Here is a 25,675-nt window from a genome sequence, read left to right as displayed (position 1 = left end):
TTTCCCTGTCCCTGCAATATGTATATATAGAATAATTCATGCTCTCCTGAAATTACCAATCTTCTTCCTCATCCCTAACAAGTGTGTTGTACATATCTGTACACATAAAATTTCAGAATGCCCATGGATCCCCCTCTCCCAAACCCCTTCGCAGAGTCTGGGAGTCCAAATTCCAAGAATGAAAAACAGATCTTTAGGAAAAGAACAACCAATTCTACTTCCTGCCATAGAGATAAGTCAGTGAACAGCTAAGGCCTGGGCAGCAATTTTCAAGGCACCAAGATATACCTCCACTGTCAAACCCACATGTGTCACATTCTGCTGGAATTTGTTTCTTCACTTATTCATTCAATAACTGTTTATTAAGTGCCTATTAGGTACCAGGCACTGGAAACAGCAGCAGGAGTCTCACAGAAGGAAGGTGTAGGAAAGTTTTTACACCTGCACCAAGCTGCTGTCTAAGGATGGAGAAAATTTTAATGAAGCCTCTTTAAAGAAACCTGATGGTCCCATGTTGCATCCAATGTTATGGGACGTACCAAGATGAAAGTCCTGATACATACACAACATGGTGGAGGGAGGGGGGATTTAAATTTAGGTGAGGTGGAATGATCTGTTGTTTATTTTTGGATGATTTCTCATTTGCAGGTAAATGCCTGATATTTTACCAAATTATTTTCTCCTTCTCTCCTTAAAGTCTCAAATTTTAACCAAAGAGTTTCATAGAGAACCAAATGTAATGATGTTTTAGGGAATTAAAATCATCCAGAGCATGAGATGATAGTAATTGCAGCCAGTGTAAAATATAGACTTTTCATTAAGGCCTAAGCAATTTTCTCTGTGAACACAAAGAAATGAATAATTAAATCTGATTTCAGTGGAGGAAAATACTTATAACACTTCGAAGGAAAGTATAGTATTTGAAGGACATACTGAAAGATCAGCAGATGTACCATTGGAGGAGAGTGGAGGGGTGGCATAGGAGGACAGAACATATCAAAAGAAGAGTGGTGTGAGAATTCAGAAGGTTCTAGGAGAAAGGAAATTTTTATACACATGACTCACTAAATTTCAGGAGAAGAAAATTGAAGATGAAGTAATAAATATAAAGTGGAATTAGATCATGGGAGGCATTGAATATTGGAAGAACTTTTCTTAAAATGGCCCCTAAATTATCATTACTTTTACATTATTACCTATTCCAATCCATGATGATTAAATTAGCCCTGTCCCCTTACCTCCAGGATCAATCAGTCCCAATCAACTGACAATTTCAGACTAATCCACCCTCCTTTACCATGTGCCTGAGCAAAACTGCACTTTAGATGCTATTCATTTGTGAAAAGAGCACCTAACTTTAAAACTTATTTAATTCTTTCTCTAGTAAGTTGCTTATAGGAAAGTTACTTCTAGTAGAGAAAGGACAATATCTTTTCTATTTTTGTCTCTTCCTGTATCTTACACATTTGAAATATTAAAAACACACCCACAACATGTTGACCAGTAGTGCAGAATTTACTAATTAGGCAATCAAGAGATATACATAATAAGGTTATGAGGCATAATGCAAATACGTGGACATATATCCTTGTGCATTTGGAAGTATTAATGACTTATAAATTTCTAAAAATAGGCTTGATACATAATGTTCAAATTTTCATAGGAACTCTCAACTTGCCTACAAAAGAGGTTGCAAAATATATGCATGTACACATTTATCATGTCACTAAGACTTGATATTATACAAAATTAAATTTTCTGTATACTTGTTTTACTTCACTGTTTAATCATTAGTAAGGTTGGATAGGCATATTACCATATACATGCATGCCTGCCAGATTTTTTTTAGTTGCCCTCTCTTGTTCTTTGTTATTTTCTAATTTTTTCTTTTACTAATAAATTTGTATTGACTCTACATTTTACAGCTGCTGGACTGTTAACACAAAGTGTTGGATATAATTTCTCTAAGTCTTCTTTTTGTATTTAGACTTTTATTCCTTTATACATTCATCATTTGTAGTTTAAAATCTTACATAACCAATCTGCTGATTTTAAAAAAAAAATGGCTTCTAGGACTCTATGTCAAGCTTTGAAAGACATGTTACAAAAATGTCCTCCATATTTTTCTTATTATGTTCTTATAAGTTAAATTTTTGTGTTTAGTTCATGAATCTATGTAGTATTTATTTTTGCTTAATGTTAGATAGGGTTCATATATGGCATATGATTTTTGTAATTAAATGCTAGGTTTACTAATATTTATTAATTTACATTCACCTCTATTCATAAATAAACTTGCATATAGTTTCTTCCTTTTAAAATTTTTGGAATACTTGTGTCTAGCTGTTAAGAGTAGTTACTTCTTAAAAGTAAAACTGAGAAGCAAGAATATTTTGTTTCATATAATTCTTATTTAAAACATTCTTTCAGATAACAGTATTTCATTTATAACTTGACAAAATGAGAGATTTTGATTTTATTGGGGAAGGATGTAAACACTAGATCCAGTTTTTAGGAAGATAAATCTGATAAAACTCAATAGCTGAAGTAGGAAGTCAAGTATGAGAAGAGCTAGAGCCAGGATGATGACTAGGACAGAAACACATGGCTATTTTGGTGAAAAACAAGAATAGAAGTTAAAATATAAAAGAGAGGTCAAAGAATAAAACTGGAAAAACATTGTACATTGACATAACTTTTGGAGAAAACAATGCTGTTAGCATTTTTCTATCATCAATCCTTTGGTATGTCCTTCATAAGATGCACAAAAAGAATCCAGGTATAATCTAAATATAACATATTCATTTATATCTATAACAACCAATCTGTTTTAACTTCTGACTTTAAACCATCCAAGTGCATTGCCTGCTTTAAAGAGACACTTGTGCTAATTATAACAAAAGTTTTTCCAATCATAATGATTTATTTTTCCTTTCCCTCTTTACTTATATTCAAATGGGATAGAATCCACTGTTACTACTCCCTACATCTTTTAAGGCAACTGTTTGGATTTCTTGACATGATATCTGTCCCTGAAGACTAAGATCCTCCAGAGATGGGACCAGTCTGGATCCATACCAATCTCCAGCTCCAGCAGGATGCTACGTATTTTGCAGCTTCTAGCATAGGCTGAGGGAATCACAGTATACAGGTGCCTCTCTATTACAGAAGGAGCCCACCTAAGGCCCACCACAAAGAGTCTGGAAGTTTCCTTCTTTCCTACTTCTAGAAATGGGGTGGAGGGGAGACAGAAAGATTTAGTGTCCAGAAAACTTATATTTAATCTCTTAAGCCTGATTTATACATTTGACATTTCCCCCTTTGGTTCCCTTAAAAATGAGCCAACCTGCTCTACTTACAAATATCTGATTTTTAAAACCTTGATTTATGACACATTCATGCATCCCCATTGTACCAGCATTTAGATCAGTGTTCAACTGGGAGATCCTGGCTGCTGAGTCAGAGAGATTAATGGGCTTTTCCTTTGAATTATTATTATTCCTGCTGTTTTCATGGTAAAGTTACTTATCATACAAAGATAAATGTCCAGTGGGATTTGAAAGAAAGAATCTTGCTATTACTTTCTGACAGTATAGATAGCAACATGTGGCTTTTATAACAGGTGAACTTACTGCTTGGATCTTAAAATACATTTCAAATACTGTGCCTTTGCCAGTTAAAAAAAAATACAAACCTGCTCTTCTTAGGTGAGAATCCTCAAAACTGAGGTCTAAAAATGGTCATAGGGTCACAGATATGGACTAGAGAAATCTTTTCTCTAAGAAAAAAATTCAAAGTTGTTTGATGTGATTATAAAACTTAGCTCCATAAAAGCTGAGCCATGAATTTTTCATAACACTCAATTCTTTTAAAATAAAGCAGCCAATGAACAAACATCAACATTAACAGCATAAAATTACTTCTTTTCTTTTATCTTTCTTCATTTTGTTTTCAATTATTTATTTATTTTGCATTTCAATACCAATTTTCAAAAGACATAGGGAAACAAATTTGAGGCTAGTAGGGTCAGAGAAGAGGTTTACTGGTGATGACTGTCTGACAGCTCATCTGCACAGGCTTTTGTCAGAAGTTCTGAAAGGTATTCAGGCAGAGGTTCCATATGAGAATCTGCCATGATTTTTAGAAACCTTAAAACATATAATTTTGTTGAATTTGCATTCAAATAAATGCTAGCTTTAAAAAACTGTACCTGCTTGTTTCTATGACAATAGGCACAGTGAAATGATGCTCGAAAGATGTGATGAGGAATGTCACCCCATTATTGCTGTGATGTTTCCCTTGAATTCATTAAATTCTGCTCTGCTATCTATCACTCCACCATTTGATATGCCTCAGTAGACAAAACCGTGTCAGTGAAATCTAACAAATGTTTTACTAATATTAAGAAACCAAATGACATTATTCTATGGTTACTCCTGATACAATTCTTTATTGACTTTGCTAATTGGACAAACAGTGTTCTTCTATAATTGAGTAGAAAAATATTTCACAGCTAAGCAAGAATAGGATTTAGTGTTTGCCTTATAATCAATGTATGTTTCAAAATACTCTGGTTTATAATACAAATGACTTTCTAATAAGTTATGTTGTCTTTATATAGTAACATACAATCCCCAAATATCCAACTTATTTTCAATATGCATTTTTAAACTGCCATAATTAAAAAAACTTATTAAACTTTTTTGGCTTTTATATAATAATTATAATAACTATAGAAAGCATTGAATTTCTCCAAAGGCATTGTGCAATTACATGTATATTTTAAATAGTAGGTTATAAGAAATAATACTGAAAAATTATATTACCAACAAATATATATATATACCTCATATAAAGTGATAACACCATAAGTTTGAGTTGGTTCTCTCCATTGAAGAAATATCTTCTCTTCAAAGGTACTTCCTTGGATGGATTCAGTAGGAACCGCACCAGGGACTAAAGGAGAGTGGGGAGAAATTAATATGTGGCAATAAATTAGCCCCCACCCTCACCCAGAGTAGGGTTTAACCCTTTATTGAGACATTGATTTTTAATGGTCTATATATACAGTCAGATTTATTCTCAACATATAAAATCTAAAGCCATTTTAGCTACACTGACTTTACAAAAACAATTTATCATTTTTTCATTAAAGTTTGAGTTACTGGGGTTGTGGCTCAGTGGTAGAACACTCACCTAGCACGTCCACATAAAAATAAATTTAAAAACTAAAGGTATTGTGTTCAACTAGGACTAAAATACATAAATAAAAAATATATAAATCTCAGTATCTTTTAAGTAAACATTTTGTTTTTCATTCTTCCAATACAAATGAAGATACGGAACAATGAAAGTCAGTATATACTGCTTGTGGGAGTGTAACTTGGTATAGTCAGTTTGGAAAATAAGTAATGTTTAGTAAAATTAAAATGCACAGACCAGACCATAATGCCCCCAAAAAACAACTTCTGGGTAAATTCCCTGGTAAAATTCTTGTACATATTTACCAGGAGATATTTGCAAGAGACACTAACATAGCAGTGTCTTTAATAAGTATAATAATAAAAATAATAATAATAATAAAAATAAACTGAAAACAAACCAAATAGTTTAATAAACTGTGTTTAGTTATATGATAAAAGGCTAAAAAGATTGAAAGTAAATGACTTATCTACATCATCACAGATATCTCTTAATATTGAGTGAGAAAAACCACGTTAAAAGGGATATATATGAACTACTGAAATATATAAATACACACAAAATGGAAGCTGATTAAATAACAATAGAGGTTTTAAAAATTATTTAATTTCTACTATGTGAGAAAATTCGATCCTATTTTTTAAAAACCTAAAATATGAAACATATTTTTGCAAGGAAATCTAATTGACATAGGAAAGATGGAATATTTCTTGGCAATTCTCTATAAAATAAGATTTATTATTATTATTTTTCAGTATTATTTCTCATCATCCTTTTACATTCAGCCTCTGAATATACTTCTTTCATATGCAATTAGTGTACTGGTATGTTCATCCTGCTAACAGGCTGTCTATACCATTTACAAATATATATATTTGGGGGTGCATGAGTAAATTGTTGGATGATGGAGAAAGTTATTCAAAAGTGGCTAGAGGGAAGTCGAAATTTACAACAAATCTACAATAATCAAAACAGTATGGTTTTAGAATAAGGCAGATATTCAAGTTAAAGGAATAGAACTGACAATTTCAGAAACAAGCCATTATGTTTATAGTCAACTGCTTTTAATAAGAGCACCACAAAATTCAATGAGAAGAAAATGATCTTTTTAACAAATGTGCTGGCACCAATGGATCACTACATACAAAAAATGAGGTTGGATTCTTCTCTCATACTATTCATAAAATAAATAAAACTAATTAACAAGCTAAATACAGGAACTAAAAACAAACAAACAAACAAATACTCTTAGAAAAAAACCCATTGGTGTAAATCTACATGATCTTTGCATTAGGCAAGGATTAGATAGGACACCCAGAGCAGAAGCAATGACATAAAATATCAATAAAATATACATCATTAAAATGGAAATTTTTTCATGCTTCAAAGTGCAATACTCAAGTGAAAAGACAACAGAGAGTGGGAGTTTTTGCAAATCATATATCTGATAACAGACTTGTATCTACAGTATTATAAAGACCTTTAAAACCTAATAGTAAGAAAATAACCTAATTAGAAATGGAACTCCCCATTTCTCAATATAAAGTTCTCCAAAGGAATACAGATAGCCAATCATCATGTGAAAAGTTATGCAATATCTTTAGCCAGTAGGAAACGGAATATTAAAACCACAATGAAACATTACCTCGCACCTACTAGGATTGCTGAAATTACAAGAAATATGATAACAAGTGTTGGTAAGATTGTGATGATTTGAGAATCTTATTAAAGGCAAATAAGGTCAGAAGTATGAGAGTAATATGGGTGGAAGGGCTAGAGAAATCTTCATGCCAGACTTGAAATGAGAAAACTTTAAAGGGTAGAGAAGAGATAGACTTGAGAAATATTAGGTAGAAAAGATATTAGCCAAGAAGAGCTGGGAAGGGCAGAAGCCCAGGAAGTGAGGAGCATGACAGACAGGACCTTCTCTGAGGTGACACCTTTGCAGAATGAGCTGCAGTGGAGGAAAGTTATTATCTTAGGAAAATGGACCAAGAATACAGAGGAGCTCAGGACTTAAGGCTTTGGAATGAAAGACAAAGAACCAGGGAAGGTTAGTGCTCTATCTGATATGTGAGGGGTAAAGATTTGCTCCTAAGATGTAGGCTCTCTATTCACCTCACAGATTGTTTCTTTTGCTGAGAAGAAACTTTTTATTTTTTTTTATTTTATTTTTTTTTATAATTAGAGCACTCTAGAAGGTATGATTTATTCATGTGTTGAATCATTATAATATAAGATGATAAGAAAACCTGGTCTAATTTAAAACCAGCTATAGATAAATTGTGAAATGTACGTATTAGTTTATAAGTTGTCTTATAGAAGAGTTTTGGTATTTTAATTTATTCACAATTACCTACTTTATTTGCAGCTTAAATACATAATGTAATTATATAAGTACAAGAATCAATTTATAAGACATTTCTGAGTTTACTCACAGCTATCCAAACTTTTTAGTTTGAATCCATACCATTTATTCATTCTTGATTTTAATTCTTGTACCAAAGGAGTCTTATTAAGGAAGTTTGGGCCTAATCCCACATGATGGAGATTAGGACCCATTTTTTCTTCTATTAGATGCAGGGTCTCTGGTTTTATTCCTAAGTCCTTGATCCATTTTGAGTTGAGTGTTGTTCATGGTGTCAGATAGGGGTTCAATTTAATTTCGTTGCATATGGATTTCCAGTTTTCCTAGCACCATTTGTTGAAAAGGCTAACTTTTCTCCAGTGCATGTTTTGGGCACCTTTGTCTAATATAAGATAATTGTAATTTTGTGGGTTAGTCTCTGTGTCCTCTATTCTGTACCGTTGTTCTACCAGTCTAAAGATCAGTGATGGGAGGAAGCTGAAACCACAATAAGGGTGAGAGATGAGAATGGAAATTTTAACATAAGATTATGAGGGTCTGAATATAGGTGGTGGAAGCTAAGATAAGAGAACAATGTGGCACTGTGGAAGAGACAAAAAAGTTTGGACCATAGTCACTCAGAAATTCAGAGAAGAAGGGCCAGTAATGGCTGCTGACAATGTTGACGCCATCTTCCTTCCTTCCTGAGAAACAATGGAGAGCTAGGAGAAACAGGAGACAGGGCTTCCTGTCTCAGCCTTAATGGAGCAACCTGATCGAGCTAAGACCCCAAATAACCAATAAACGTACTCTAAGAGTAATCAACACAAGCAGGATATGAGGGGCAACAAAGGACAAGAGAGAAGGATGTGAAGTGAGCATCTTATTTGTGCCAGCTGTTTCTGTATTTTTCAGTGGTGGGAAAATAATAAACACTAAATGTACTTTGCTAGTTGTTCAAAGGAAACAAAGTTTCATTATAAACAGTCATTCATTACTTAATGATCAAAATTATACAATTGGTTGTCTGAAGAAACAAAAGTTAAACATCTATTCTTTCCCCCAGAATAAGTTTAGTCATTTAATGAACTTCCCAAGTTCTTTATTTTCATGGTTGACAAATGAATGTCTGGCCAAATAAGTGACACACTATCTTTATGTTTTATATGCTATATGATCATGTTATTGTACACAAACATTCCCCACATAATCAATGTAAAAATCACATTTATATTTTGCTACAGGGTTTAAAGCATAATTTTACTATTTTAAAATAGTGCAGAGGTTTATTACAACTGTGCATTTGCTTTGATTTTTGGATGTGTTCTGGTGACATATATGGCTTCTTTGTTAAGTCATTGGTTATTAAAGCAATATCCAATTATAACATTGTTCCTGTGGGAAAAATGATTAATTTCACAAACATCAACAATTCTCAGTACTGTGTTGAAAATCCAGAGAAGCCTCTATATTGTGCTAAGTTTTTAATGGAACTATAAAAAATGTTTCAGAATGCTGTTTACATATATTTAAAATAAGCACTTCATATAACAATTCTAACACCTGAAACAATTTTTTGGCCTAATATGATAATAAAATTTGAATGGGGAACTAATTAGAACAATACAGAATTACCATATAGAGAATAGTATTATATGACTAATAAAGAATTATATCTTTATATCTATATCTTTATATATTATATCTATATCTTTATTCCTTTTCTTTCCTCAGTGCTTAAGCATAGATACACATTTGTATTATTCAAGAAAGTTCTTTTCATGACTAAGATTCTCAAGATTCTCAACATAAAAGAAAAACAAATTGTTTTGAAATAACATATTTCATACAAATATCATTTAAAAGTACTCACGGTCTTCATCTGTTTGTACTATGAGTTCTTGACTCTCCTTTCTCCCCTCGGGGTTCATGAGAATGAGCTTCACACTCACATTGGTGTATGGTGACAGGTTAGTGATTGTATGCTGGGGGTGTGAATTATCAGTATCCCAGCTTACTTCTTCTCGTACTTGTTCTTGTCCTCCCACTTGGTAACAGTAGTGGACTGTGAGATTGTAACTATGGCAACGAGTTACATTATACCCAAATGGCTCCCATCGGATGGTGATTTGCCGAGATTTGACCTCTACTACTTCCAGTTTCCTTGGGCCACGCATGGGATCTATTTTTTTAAAAAAGGAAGAAAACATAGGGGGAAAGTATTATAAAAGATCTAGTGGATCCCATATACCCCAGATATATGTACTTATCCAAAACACCTGGTCTCCTCTAGTTCCTGTATAATAAAATCCCTAAATCTTCCCTGGGGATAAGGCTACCCAGAATAAAGACTACAATTCCCATTCTCCTCTGCAGTGGAATGTGGCCATATGCCTAATTTCTGATGAAGGCATGTAAAATGAAACATAAACAAATATTTCTGGGAGATATTCTTAAAAGGAAGGGGCTCACCATTTTTGTTCTGTTTTCCTTCACCCTAGCTAGATTAAGGATATGATGTTTGGATCTCATGCAGCCATCACGGACCATGGAGTACTTTAACATAAAGAATCTTAGCAATGATAAAGCAGGATTCAGGGACCTGTAATTACTTAGCTGTTGTACCAGCCTTGAACTAACTAATTCCAAATTTTTCATTAGGAAAAAATTAGATGTCATCTTACTTAAGCCTTTTTTCCTCTGGGTTTCTAACAGAAAACAAAAAAATCTTAATACTAACTGATAAACACAATGTCTCTTTAAAGTAAACTTATGTAATTGACACAGATACAATTACACAATAGAGCACTAATCTCCGGGATATATAAAGAACTCAAAAAACTTAACACCAAAAACAAATAAACAAACAACAACAACAAAAAAAAACCCCACAAATAACACAATAATTAAATGGGCTAAGGAACTGAATGGACACCTCACAGAGAAGAAATACAATCCTTTGATAAACATTTGAAAAAATGTTCATCATCTCTGGCAATTAGAGAAATGCAAATCAAAACCACTCTAAGATTCCATCTTACTCCAGTCAGAAAGGTAATTATCAAGAATACAAGCAATAATAAGTGTTGCTAAGGATGTGGGGGAAAAGGTACACTCATTCATTGCTGGCAGGAATGGAAGTTGGGGCAATCATATGGAAAGAAGTACGGAGAATCCTCAGACAACCTGGATGAAACCACCATTCGGCCCAGCTATTCCCCTTCTTGGTTTATACCCAAAGGACTTAAAATCAGCATACTACAGTGGTTCAGTCACATGAATGTTTATAGCAGTTCAATTCACAATAGCTAACCAATGGAACCAACCTAGATGCCCTTCAACAGATGAATGGATGAGGAAAATGTGGTACATATATGCAATGGAATATTACTCAGCCTTAAAGAAGAATGAAATTATGTCATTTGCAGGTAAATGGATGGAACTAGAAAATATCATGCTAAGCGAAATAAGCCAATCCTCCCCAAAACAAAGGCTGAATGTTTTCTCTAATAAACACATACTGATCATAGTGGGGGTGGGTGGGTAGTGAAGAACAAAGGAACTCTGGATTGAGCAGAGCGGAGTGAGGGGAGGGGTGGGGCTGTGGGGATGGGAAAGACGGTAGATTGAGATAGACATTATTACCCTATATATGTGTATGATTATGCTACTGGTGTGACTGCACTACTGGTGTGACTCTGCAGCATGTACAGCCAGAGGAATGAGAAGCTGCGCTCCATTTGTGTGTAATGTGTCAAAATACATTCTACTGTCATGTATATCTAATTAGAACAAATTTAAAAAATTAAAAAATAATAAGCATAAAAAAGTTAACTTGTATAATTACAAATATAAGAGTAAAAGCTTTAGAATTCTGCATGAAGTAAAATAATGATGAGAGAGCAGATTTCTGGGATTTCTGGGCAGAATTCCAGGGCTTTCTGCATTTGATTTGCACAGAAGTCCATATAATCAAGCTAAGGTAGTTCCTGCCTACTCATGACAATGTCTCCGTATTCTTCATTAAACAAAGATCTAAGTACAGTTTCAACCTTAGAAATCTAAATAAAAAGCAAGAAATATGCACAATTTGAACAGTTCAAATTACAATATACATAGAGAAATCTTAAGCATGTTTATGAAATAATGATAAAATGCAGTAAGACTAAATACAGGACATTTATCGAGCACTTTGTCCAATGCACTGCTCCAGGAAGTTCACCATTCGGGGGTTTGGGGAATGCCTAATTTAGAATGTTCTGCTTTGGCATTATACATTTGATAATTTTAATTTTTTTCTGAAGTACTGTCACTATTTATGAATGTAAAGAAATTAATAGTTAGTAAGGGAACTATACATAGAAATTTGAGAAATCATAATTACCATTTCCTGTGAATCTACTACATGTGAGCTGCTTTACATATACATATTTTCATTCCCTCAAAACATTCCAGTAGATTGAATACTTTTATGCCCAATATACTGATGCAAAACTTGTGGCCAAGGTAGGCTCAATAACTTGAGCAGGGTCAAGGAACTGTGGTACTCAGATTTAGATGTAAAATTGAAACATTGTGCTGCTTCCTCTCTACTGTTGAATCTCTACTAAAGAAAATTCCTCCCTCACCCCATCTCTCTCTCTCTCTCTCTCTCTCTCTCTCTCTCTCTCTCTCACACACACACACACACACACACACACAAGAAATTAGGATATCAAAGATACTTAAACATAACCAAAGAATATAAAATGTGATCAAGATTCAGTGCATTTAATTTTGACACAAAAGTGCTGGGAAGAATTCTCCTTTCCCTCATTTCACAGAAGAGGAGGTCATAGCCATGGTCCCCAGCTCAGCTATACCAGGCAGAGCACTAGAAATGTGTCTGAATATTACTGAGGGTTCACTTCTAATCTCCATTTGTGCCTATCCCTTGGGTGTCTGTTCTGTTTAGGACCTTGAGAGAACTCAAAACCATCCTTTTACCTAGCACCTCCAATCCATGAAAATGTTGAAAGTGAAATAATATTTTGATTTAATATACGAAAATTGGGATTTATCTGCCAGATATCTGCTCAAAACATGAAATAAGGTTAATACTGATCATTCATGCTGCTCTTGCCCAATAACTTCAGGGACCATGGACAAGAGAGATGAAAATTGCTCCAAGAAATCTTGAGTGACAGTCTTATGGAATGTTCGTTATTGCCAAATTAATTTTTTATATTTAAATTACCAGTGTTAAGGAAAATATCATAAATAAGTTATTTAGAAATAACACTGAAGATTTCTTCCAGATTAGTGAGTTCTTATGGTTTAAAAGAAATGTCTAATTTTATTTAATGCTTCATTAGCTGAATGTTTACAAAAACTTTTAATAAGCTCCAGATCCCTTATACATAAACAGATTAACATGTGTCTCTTTGCCCTTTCCCTTATTAATCACTGGTCTCCGCAAGAACTGTTCTAAAGCATTTCCCCAAGGTTTTCATCAATTTTACTTACTTAATAAAATGACTAAAAGCTTCAGATATTAGCTTAAACAAGCAGTGAAGTTCTAACTTAATTTCAGTAGAAAACAACTTCCCACTTCATAAATTAGTCTGCATAAATTCAGCATTCCTTGGCCCAGAAAATACACACTTAAATTAAACCCCTAGATTAAAAATAAATGGTTCTATCTACTTAGTCAAGTTTACTTGAAACTCTTTGTTAGTATCTTTGGGTTTTTTTTTTTTTTGGTAGTCAAGATTAAACCCAGGGGTGCTTTACCATTGAGCTACATCCCCAGCCCTTTTTAATATTTTATTTAGAGACAGTGCCTTGCAGACTTGCTGAGATCTCTTGATCCTCCTGCCTCAGCCTCCCAAGCAGGTGGGGCATGGGTGTGCACCACTGCACCCAGCTTTTCTTAGTATCTTTTAAAATTCCACCACAATAAAAATAAATCTTGAGCTTTCCTACACTTGTCAAGTAGCATAGCCTAGCACACACACAAAAAAAAAACCATCTCCATGACCAAGTCTCCCATGTCACTATTGTCATGGGTGGTAATTAACAGACTAAGGACAGTGGATGTCTGAGGTCTAAATCCTTGTTTAAGAGTTACACTCACTCACAGGCATATGCAAGTTCCAGATTAGCCCAAACAAAATAATCCTGTAGATGCATTTGCACAGTACAGATTGTCCCCAATCTAAGATGGATTAACTCATGATCTTTCAACTTTACAACAGTGTGAAAAAGAAACCATACTTCAAATTTTGAATTTCAAACTTTCCCCAGGCTTCCAACATTTAGTGCCATTTTCTCCTAAGATCCAGGGCAGCAGCAGCAAGCCACAGTTCCCCGTCACCCCTGTGATCAAGAGGGAAAAGAAAATGGCACTCTGTGGTGCTCTGCATGGCTAAATGGCAATGCTTTGCAGCTTAGGGTGATTAATGCAATTTTTACTTAGATATTTTCAACTTACGATGAGTTTCAGAGGATATAACTCCATCATAAGTAGAAAAGTATACAGGGCAGAGTCAGTATCAACAGAAACAAGAATGAATCACACCAGCAGGCTGTAGGGATGAGGACCACTTTGATTCCTAAACACTTACCACACTTGTCAAAAGCTTGAGAAAATACAAATCAACACATGGTACAGGTGATATGTCCCCCTCGGGTGAGTACTGCCAATTTCCCTTGCCAGGACACAAAGGCAAAATCAAGTGAGTGGGGGAAATCCGCTAATTGAAAAAAGATACACAGATTGGAGGTATAGCTCAGTGGTAAAATATATGCATGAGCCCTGGAATACAATCCCCAGCATCCAAATAAATCCATAAATCCATAAATAAAACAGGTACATCCAAGAACACAAATGGAACCTATGTGCTATTATCATGTACCTGTGTAGCACTCCTTTAATGACAAGGTTGATTGGCTGAGTCAAGTGACAGTCCTATCAACTCACCCTAAGCATCCATTATTTTTCTTTGCCTCTGCCATTCTGCAAAAATTTAGTTCCATACAGCAAAAGATTTATAACAATTGCATGTGAAGTTAGCATTTTACAGAAGCTTTATTTTCAATGTTTCTGTGGAACCATTTCTATTAAAGTGCTTCTCACTGCGAATGAGCCATTCCATAGGGACATTTTCAATAGGGAGCTATATTGATGATCACTGAATACTTTCAAGGGCATCACTGCAGAAATATTTTACATGATAGGAAATATATGGCATCTTCATAACAGAAATGTGTAATTTCAGTAGGTTAATTGCAACTTACATTACATTTCTACAAGCAGAGCACAAATATTGCCCAAAACAATGCTTGGCATTCCATTACTACCATTTTATTTGCACAACATAAATCTTTTACAGTTAGATAATAGGGCAATAAATTATATTACTAGGCCTACTAATTTTAGGATATTTGCTCCTTTTTCCTCATAATCCTAAAGATGCTACTCAGAACAGGAATCAATTCCAATGTCATTTCTCTACACTCTCACATCCTAGGGTCACACTGACATATTCCTCTTCCCTGGACTGGGTATCATGACAGGCCCCGTTGGCATAAATCGTGAGGCCAGCTGATACAATCTGGGCCCTCTGACTCATGATAGGAGACTAGAATGGCCTCCCTATGGAAGAGGATGGCTGTCATGCCTGAAGCTTAGTTGGGAGTCCCTCCCCATTCCCTCGCTGGCGCCTGCAGCATTTCTCATTTTGTTCTCTTTTTGCCAGTTTGAGCCAGGTTTCAAGCAGAGAAGTCTGACAGTTGCAGTCCTGACCTCAGGGACTAGCAAGCCCAGTTCTAGCCTCCAGCACTTTGGTATCCTATTTAATCAGTGATCCTGGCTCCTTCTACATTCAGTTCCATTTTTTTTTCTCTGAATCAGGGCAGAAAGGGACTGATAGGATCAATTTCCATTGTAGGTTCAATTCACAGCTCATTTCTCTGTAACTCTGCACTTTACCTTCTATTACTCCTACAGTGCTTTTTCAGAAACTCAATTTCAGGACCTGTGAGAGATATTTGGGTGTAATTTTAGGATCCTGTCATTGATAATCAAAAACATAGATTACAACCAATGCTCCTGCTAACAGGTTTCTCTTTTCTACCTCTTCATGAACCATACAGAAGTCTATTACAATAAGGGCTGTAACACCTGAACAGCATGGCTCAGGGTAGACATATTCACATAATGCCTTTCATGTTTTCCAAGGGATGATTTGAACTTAGGCTACTTTGTAAAGATAAGCAACCTACTAACCCATGTCTATGGGAAATGGACCATCTACATATCAATATCAGCACCTTCAGTTCTTACATTTCTGCCTCAAAGTCACACAAAATAGAGAAAAATAATTAGGCCACTGTTTTATTTACTTTACTATTCACTTATATCAGAGTAAAGACATGATTAATATTTTATTGGCTTAAATAATAATTCAGTTTTCCTAAGCAGTTACAATTCCAGGTACATTGTTTGACATTGTTTGTGAGTGGTATGGCTATAGGTTTTGAATGACTCACTGCTTTCCAAAGTTTAAAGGGCATTTTTGTCAGTCAAGTGGAAATTTTTGAAATATGTTACCTTTAATTACACTATCCTAAGGCATCTATATGCCTGTGACATGCCTGAATGAATTAAAACCTCTCATAAGAATTATATAATTTGAAAACTCCTCCATCAGAATATTTTTCACATATATTACTATTTTTAATAGTTTGGCATCAGTAGAATTAAAAGTCCTTGAAAATAATCTGTTTTTCTCAAATATATCAGAAAATCCTACACAAAGGAAGAATAATTTCATTTCCTAAACAAAAGTTAAATTAAAAAATAATAGTAATACAAGATACTGAAAAACCAGTCTTCCTGAATGAATAAATGAAGGTGTGGCAATGTCAAGTCCACATTCCAATCTATTTCTTGGCTTGGAGTAGACATATTCACAAATGTCTCTCAAGTTCTCCAAGGGATGATTTGAACTTAGCCTACTTTGTAAAGATAAGCAACCTACTAACCCACATCTATGGGAAATGCACTATTTATGTATCAATATCATCGATCATTTAAATTTGAATCACATTAAACAGCTGAAGTTTCTCTTCACATTTCATGAAAAGCATACAGGAGTATCTTACCTAAAAAAATAAGTAGGACATACACTTAAGGAACACAAGTCCTCTCAGGCAACAGGCTGAACATAGATCTCCTGGATGGCAAGGAGGGTCTTTCTGTAGCTTCTCCAGCAGTATTAAGAATAGTGTAGACAAACACTTTGTTTAATTCCTGGCTTGGTTTGTAGATTTATAAAATAAAGTAAAAGAATACACCTTAACCTAGGTTACTCACTCAAGGTGTCTACTTTCAGGATAACCTCAAAATCTTTCAGAGTAAATTTTTTAGAGAATTATTAAAGTTTTTTACCTTTTTAAGTGAAAAGTCTGATAGATGAAGACTGGAAATGGGGTAAAAATTTACTATTGATGCCTTTGAAAAACAAAGAAATCTGGATATCAATGAGGTATCTGATGACAATGACATTTGTCATATTCTACCTGAATTGATTAATAGTACAAAATAATACTAGAAGTCACACAAGGAATGAAAGATGTTTTACTTTGAAACATAAAGTATTCTTTTCTGACTGGGGTTTAAGGTTTTGGAAATCTTAAATTATATCTTTAAAACACTGCAAAGTACAAAAGAAAATAATCACTCATACCCACTAACATCAAATGTTGACATTTTCTGTTTTGCCTTAGTCATTTCATTAAAGAAATAAAATATTGACAATATAAATTCCTTCTACCTTCCTGATTTCTGTCCTAAGGTTAACTTTATGCTTTATTATCAGACATATTTTATATACATAGTATATATATATATATATATATATATATATATATATATATATACATATATATATATTACTATATACATAGTATATGTAATATTATTACATACATAGTATATGTATATCTATATTTATATCTGCATCTATATGTATGTACATATCTATATTTATATATAGTAATATATAAATAACATTTATGTATTATATATAAATTATTTATATATTTACTATTTATATATTACTATATATATAAATATTTGTACAAATGCTACCATTCTTTGCAACTTGAGGTTTCATTCAACACAGCCAAGTTAAAGCATATGGGTTTAGTTATCTTTTTAACGAGTATATAGAATTCCATTAAATTAAGAAACTACAGTTTACTTATTCATGTTCCTATTGAGGGACAGGTGGCTGAGTCTATACTTTTACTAGTACAAGTGCTGCAATGGATATCCTTGTATATGTGTCCTCTTGGCCACAGCCTCCCTTTGGGTCAACATAACAAGCGGGACCATTGGCTTGTTGACTTTGCAAATCCTAAAGTGTACTTAAATCAATCAAATTGCTCAATTGTGTTCCAAATAGAGAGAGAAACAAAACAAACAAAATCAACCAACCAACCACCCCTAAAAGATCACCAATGTTCAAATGTCCCATTTTCTTAAAAAATATTATTTTTCAAGACGATGAGTTAATATCAGTTGCTGAGGACAGTTCTTGGCCAATTGGGGCTGGTTTCAGTTAAATGTAAATAAACAAAATCTAATATGAGATTGTTTTATGAATTGTAACATTTCTTTGAAATAACCCTCGGAAGAAATTTATAATTCACAGACTTCTTTCTTTATTGATAGACTTTTCTGCTTAAAAGAAGCTAAAAAGATCTCCCCTACAAACCATTTATCATGTGATACCATTATGTTGCATTTGTGTGAAAGGAAATAAAATATTAAAACTCATCAGAGAATAAGTTTAATAAGCTGATAGGTGTCCCTAAAATGATTAAGATTTCTAATTAAAATAAAATACCACATCATTTACTCTAAAAGACTCTCCCATCCATAAAACAATTTTCCCTTATGATTTTTTTTTCTAGGGGTTAGTACAGGGAATTGAAGCCAGGGATGCTTTATCACTGAGATATAGCCCCAGTCCTTTTTTATTTTTTTTGAGACAGCGTCTCACTAAGTTTCTAAGGGTTTCACTAGATTGCTGAGACTGGCTTTAAACTTGTAATCCCCCTGCCTCAGGTTCCAGACTCGCTGGGATTACATGTGGGTGCGAATGACGGGCATAATTCCCTTACTGCATAGGCTGTGGCTGCCTCCAGTGATATCTTACACTGGGCCCCTCATATAAGAGAAGTGAAAATTCAAACGAAAGTTGCATCAGCTCTGAATCTCAAAATTGAACCCCGGGCCAGTGACAGCATAAGGGAAACTAAACATGATGGCCCTGGGCTAATTTCACATAATTATAGTGGCTAAAGCATCCACAGTTAATGCTGTTCTCCTGGATCCCAGCTGACACAAACACGAATATTCTACACATGAAACAATCTTAAATGAGGCTCCACGTTTTCATAGTCCAAATAACTATGGGCTTCCTAGTAAAGATCATCCAAAATACCCAAAGACAAAAATGCCATGAGAGAGAGTAGAAATACAAAAGAACAGATGTATAACACCTAAATTATCGGATACAAAATATAAAATTAGTAACTTTAAAGTTTAAAAATGTAATCATAAAAATGAACACGCAATAGGTCACTATGACCAGAAAATTAAAAAAAAAAACTAATAGAACTTCAAGAAAGATATAAACTATTGAAACAAAATGAAAACTCAGTGGATCCCATCAATTCTGTAGGCTGAGGCAGGAGGACCACAAGTCTTGAGATTAGCCTCAGCAACTTAGAGATCCTCAGGAACTTAATGAGACCCTGTTTCAAAATAAAAAAAATAAAAAGGACTGGGGATGGATTAAACAGTAAGACTAACTGAGATTAAGAAATTAAGTAAACTAAAGATAAAGTGGTTAAAATACACAGGAGGTAACATGGAACATTAGAAATAAAAATAGAGTAATAATAGAAAAGAAAGACAAAGACAGAGTTAGAGGGTTTACCTGTGTATAACTGGACATCTAAAAGTAGAACTCAGAGAACAGACAGAAGTCACATATTGCCCAGGGTTGACCTCAATCAAAATATACAAAAAGTATAAAATTTAAAAAAGAAAAAAAAGAAAATTAAATCCATATTTAGATACTCTTAGTCAAACTATAGATACAAAAATCAATGAGAAGATCTTAGTAGTGTCTAGATTTTTAGAAAAGGTACAATCATTTACAAAAAATATCTGCAATTAGATGGACAAAGAGTTCTCAGTTGACACAGGGGAAGGCTGAGCACAAGGGGATGATATATTCAAAGAGCGGAGAGGAAACATACCAACTCAGAATTATGTTCCTACCAAAACTGTCTTTCCAGGATCATAATGAAATAAAGATGTCTTCATAGACTCATAACTTTTCAAGCTTACTACCAACTACAAGAAGGATAAAAGTGATATTCGAAGGAAGGTTTGAGATACAAGGAGATATGGTAAGCAAAGAAACTTTTAAACTTATGTGCATACAATAATGTCTGATTTGAAGGATTTTAAACAATGCAGAACTGAACTACTGATAACATGAACATGTAAGCAGTGGGGTAGCACTCAGCTCCAATGTTATAAGATCCTTACGTAATGAGGAGGGAGGTTTACTACCTCAGGCACAGACTTTAAGTATACACAGCAAATTTTCTAGAAAACCCACTGTAAGGATAGCAGTAGAGTGATACCTTTAGCAATAGGAAAAACAATAACAAATAAAAACTAACAAAAATTAAAAAAGTAGAAGTTCACTAGATTAGACAAAGGGGAAAGAAGGGAAGGGAGGGGGACAGGAATAGGAAAGACAGTGGAATGATTCTGACATAACTTTTCTATGTATTTTAATGGATACACCATAGTGAATCTCTACATCATGTACAACCCAAAACTGGGATCCTAATTAGAATAAGATGTACTCTAGGTTTGTATAAATATGTCAAAACATACTTTACTGTCATGTATAACTAAAAAAAATAAATAAATGATATAAAGGTAATCCATCTAAAGAGAAAAAAGTATTATCAGTCAATTGTGTATAGGGGGACAAAAAGTGCAAGAAGGGGGAGGGACATAGAATACAAGGGAAAACACTGAAAAGTGATTAAAATGTATTAGTAAAGAATATACAGTAAATGAAATCTTGCTAATTAATAAAAGACAGAGGTGTAAAATCAATATCCTACTGTATTCCATATTCTATTTAAATCTAAGCCACATGTACACAGAAAGTTGAAAGTAAACAAATGCAAAATGATGGCTGCAAATATTAACCAAAAGAAACAGTAGTTGCATTAAGGGACACAGAAAATCACTACATAATGATAAAAGCATTACTTCATCAACAAGATATAACAACTCTAGATTTTTATGCACTCTAATATGGCTTTAAAATATATGAAGCAATTGGTAGTCTTAACATAGAAACAAGGGTGGGATGAGCAATGTACTTCATTCATGAGGATGGGCATAAAACTCTAAGGAAAATATTCAAATCCATCCTCATACTTATAAAACACTATGTGACCAAGTTGGATTAATTATAATGATTTAGTATTTTTAAAAAATCTATTAATATAATTCATCACATTACCCAATTAAATAAGAAAAACAAGACTGGGGTTGTGGCTCAGTGGTAGAGCACTTGCCTCATATGTGTGAGGCACCGGGTTCAATCCTCACACCACATAAAAATAAATAATTAAAATAAAGGTATTGTGCCCATCTACAACCAAAAATATTTCTTATAAAAAGAAGAAAAAATATGAACATTTCAATTAATTTAGAAAGAGAACTTGGTGAAATATCCATTTATAATAAAATTTTTAGCAGATTAAAACAAAACAAGGGCTGGGTTATGGCTCAGCCATAGAGCACTCTCCTAGAACATGTGAGGCCCTGGGTTCAATCCTCAGCACCACATAAAAATGAATAAATAAAATAAAGATATTGTGTCCAACTAAAAAATAAATATTAAAAAAATAAAATTTCACAACTCTAATTAGCAAACTTCATTTTTAAGATATTAAGGTATAATACAAGATGTACACTATCCCTGCTTATATACAATATTTTCTGAGAAGTTCTATTCAGGAGAAAGAAAAGAGTAAAAGGAAGAAACAAAATTTTAATTGTATACAATGTGAATGTTTTAGTATGTGCATGCACACACACACAAACACACAGGATATGTAAATTATAAAAAGTAGCAAATGTTTAGTACAATGGTTGAATATGAGATAAATATTGAAATCCTCTGTATTTCTATACAGTGAACACCAAAAGAAGCACTAATTTATTTTTTTTCATTTACTACAGGACCAAAATATAAAAATACTCAGGTATAAATCATAAAAGAGCACAGTAGTGGATAAATGTCTGAAACTTTATTGAAAAGCATTAGTGAAGCTCAAAATAATTAAAGAACAATCCTCTATTTTTGAATGGGAAGAATCAATATTGTAAAACTTTTAGTTTTTTTCCTGTTAATCTAGGAGTCAATGCAATTTCTATACAAATCTGGAGATTTGAGGAACTTGAAAGTTTATTAAAATATAAGGAGGGCTGTGGATACCGTACAGTGATTAAGCACAAATTTAATTTGTACAAGACCCTGGGTTCCATCCAGCACCACAAAAACAGAGGAAGGATGAAAAGGAAGAAAGGGAAGAAAGAAAAGTAAAGTTTCCCTATAGTCCTGAAAGAAAACCAAGTAGGAAAATTTGTCCTATGAGACAGCAAGTTACTAAAAACTATGATAATTAAACAGGGAGATATGGCTAAAAGAATAAACAGAGTTAGATCAGAAACCTTAATATATGATTAAAAGTGGCATTTCTGATTTCAGGGGAAAAGACAAATGGTGGTGATACAGGAAGAAAATGGAACTAGATTCCTACCCTATACCATAAACAAAAATCAATTCCAAGTAAATGAAGTCTATGAAAACTCAAGTTAATTTTGTTTGTTTTTTTTACAAAAAAGTGGGACATTATTTATCCAATTGTAGGATAAGGAAATATTTAAGATAAAAAAAAGCCAGGTGCAGTGGTGCATGTCTGTAATCCCATTGACTCTTGAGGCCTAGGCAGGAGGATCACAAGTTTGAGGCCAACTTCAGCAACTTAGCATGGCTCTAAGTACCTTAGTCTCAAAATGAAAATTTAAAATATTTGGGGATGTAGCTCAGAGGTAAAGCGTCCCTCATTTCATTTCCAATATCGGAAAAAAATATTAATATAAAGCTAAAAAAAAAGGTGTGTGTGTGTGTGTGTGTGTGTGTATATATATATATACATATATATATATATATATAGAGAGAGAGAGAGAGAGAGAAAGAGAGAGAGAGAAAATCAAAAAGTTACATTTTTCAAAACATACTATAAATAATGCGAAAATCTAAACTAAACCTTACTCATCTAAGGAAAAGGAAACAACTAAAAAGGGCAAAAGATACAATAGGCATCAAATAAAAGTAAGCCATATAGAAGATGGAAGCAATAATTTAACAAGGAAAAGTTATGAATATCATATACAGAGTGTCTACCTATCACAAGAAAAAGATAACAACTCTAAAGAAAGTTTGCCAACATGATCTGTGGGTAGGATGAAGACCCAGCAAAGAGTCAAACACACAGTTTATGGAACCGGTAACCAACTATGGGTGGCAATGTGGTGTTGTCTTGGCCACAAACAATAGAACTCCATAGAACCAGCAGCTATATTCTTCTATGTTCTAGAACAGTACTTTTAAACTTCTCTGATGAGAACAACAACATGCATACGTTTTACATATAAAGTTTTCTGGGTCTCATCCCCAGAGATTCACTTTCACTGAAGCTCAGAATTTGAACCTTAAAGAAGCAGTCCAGGCTATTCTTATCATCAGAGAAGTTGAAGAAATAGTCTATAACCTGCTACTCAAAGTAAGTTTCTCCACTAACGAAATAAATTGAAGAAGACCTTAGAAGATGGAAAGATCTCCCATGTTCTTGGATAGGCAAAATTAATATTGTCAAAATGGTCATACTACCAAAAGTATTACACTTTTAGATTTAATGCAATTCCTATTAAAATTCCAATGACATTCTTCATAAAATTTTTAAAAAGCAGTCATTAAATTCATTTGGAAAAATAAGAGGCCCTGAATAACCAAAGCAATTTGTAGTGAGAAAAGTGAAGCATCACAATACCAGACCTTAAATTATACTACAGGGCTATAGTAACAAAATTGGAATGATATTGACACAAAAACAAGCATGAATACCAATGTCACAGAATAGAAGACAGATAAATCCACATCAATACAGTTATCTCATACTAGACAAAGGCACCATAAAACATAACCTCTTCAACAAATGGTTGAAAAGATAGCCTCTTCAACAAATGGTTGTTGGAAAACTGGAAATCCATATGGAGTAGAATAAAATTTAACCTCTATCTCTCACCCTACACAAAGCTCAACTCAAAAGGGATCAAGGAGTTAGGCAGTAGACCAGAGATCCTGTGCATACTAGAAGAAAATGTAGGCCCAACTCTACATCATGTCGGCTTAGAAATCGAGTTCCTCAACAAGATTCCAAAAGAGCAAAATTAAAATAAGAATCCATAAATGAAATGGTATCAAACTGAAAAGCTTCTTTACAGCAAAGGAAACAATAAAAAATGTGAATAAACAGCTCAGAATGGGAGAAAAATCTCACCTCAGATAGCACATTAATCTCCAGGATATATAAAAAACCCAAAGGCTTAACACAAAAAAACCAAATAACTCAATCAATTAATGAGGAACTGAACAGGCACTTGACAGAAGAAGAAATACGAATGGGTATCAAATATATGAAAAAGTGTAACTAGCAATTAGAGAAATGCAAATCAAAACTACACTGAGATTTCATCTCACTCTGGTCAATTATCAAGAATACAAGTAACAATAAACATTGGCAAGGATGTGGAGAAAAAGGTTCACTCATGTATTGTTGGTAGGAATGCAAACTGGGGCAACCACTGTGGAAAGCAGTATGGAGATTCCTCAGAAAATTTGGAATGGAACCACCATTTGACCCAGCTATCTCATTCCTTGGTTTATACCCAAAGGACTTAAAATGAGCATACTATAGTGATGCGGCCATATCAAAGTTTATAGCAACTCAATTCACAATAGCTAACTATGGAACCAACCAAGATACCCTTCAACAAATGAATGAATGAAGAAAATGCAGTATTTACACACTGTGGAAAATTACTCAGCCATAAAGAAGAAGAAATTATAGCATTTACAGGTAAATGGATGGAACTGGAGACTATCATGCTAAGTGAAATAAGTCAATCCCCAAAAAACAAAGGCCAAATGTTCTCTCTGATATGTGGATGCTGACACACAATGGGGTACGGGAAGAATAGAAGTTCACTGAATTAGACAAAAGGGAATGAAAGAAAGGGAGTGGGGTTGAGAATAGCAAAAAAGTAGAATGAATCAGATATAACTTTCCTGTGTTCATATATGAATACAGAACCATATCATGTACAACTACAAGAATGGGATTCTAATTATAATAAGTTATACTCCATGTATGTACAATATGTCAAAACACACTCTACTGTCATGTGTATCTAAAAAAAAAAAAACAACAGTTATTTTTTTTTAAGTAGGGTTCTCATACCAGCACCAGCACTAGCACCCGGAAGTATATCAGAAGTGCAGAAACTCAAGCCTCCCAGCTTCTTGAAGCTGAACCTTCCTTTATACAGCAAAGCTGAGAAGCTCTGACTTAGAGGAATATTTCCACAGTGCAGACTGGATCCCCAGATCATATACTGACAGTATCATTTGTTTTAAAGAAGGAGTGGAAAAAGAAACATCAAAATATTTTAGGTCAAAAGGTGAGGATTGCACAGAATAATAACTAGGTCACAATGCAAAATATACTTCATGTTGCCTTAAAAGAATTTGACAATTCCAGATAAATTCATACTAGTGGATGCCAGGAGATAAGCAAAGAAATATCTTCAGCAGTACTGTTGTTAAAATAACAAGAAAGTTAAGCATGTAAATAATCTGCTGAGTAGAAAACAAACACCCATGCAGAGGAAAATTATACTACAGT

General features: G+C 33.8%; 1 protein-coding gene across 7 annotated transcripts in view; it reads right to left on the bottom strand.

Moving 5' to 3' along the window:
• The window catches only part of Ptprm (protein tyrosine phosphatase receptor type M), an 821,378-nt gene that overhangs the window by 341,065 nt on the left and 454,638 nt on the right, over positions 1 to 25,675 (bottom strand). For all 7 annotated transcript variants that reach the window (XM_058586457.1, XM_058586454.1, XM_058586456.1 and 4 more), the window contains exons 8-9: positions 9,423 to 9,731; positions 4,847 to 4,956 (exon numbers count right to left, since the gene is read on the bottom strand). In XM_058586457.1, coding sequence (XP_058442440.1) covers positions 4,847 to 4,956; positions 9,423 to 9,731 — 419 coding nt within the window. The remainder of the gene's footprint in view (positions 1 to 4,846; positions 4,957 to 9,422; positions 9,732 to 25,675) is intronic.

Source organism: Marmota monax, unplaced genomic scaffold, assembly GCF_021218885.2.
Source record: "Marmota monax isolate L192 unplaced genomic scaffold, Marmota_monax_Labrador192_F-V1.1 WCK01_AAM20220418_F8-fsc00103, whole genome shotgun sequence".
Taxonomy (NCBI): domain Eukaryota; kingdom Metazoa; phylum Chordata; class Mammalia; order Rodentia; family Sciuridae; genus Marmota; species Marmota monax.
This window is presented reverse-complemented; position numbering and strand designations above follow the sequence as displayed.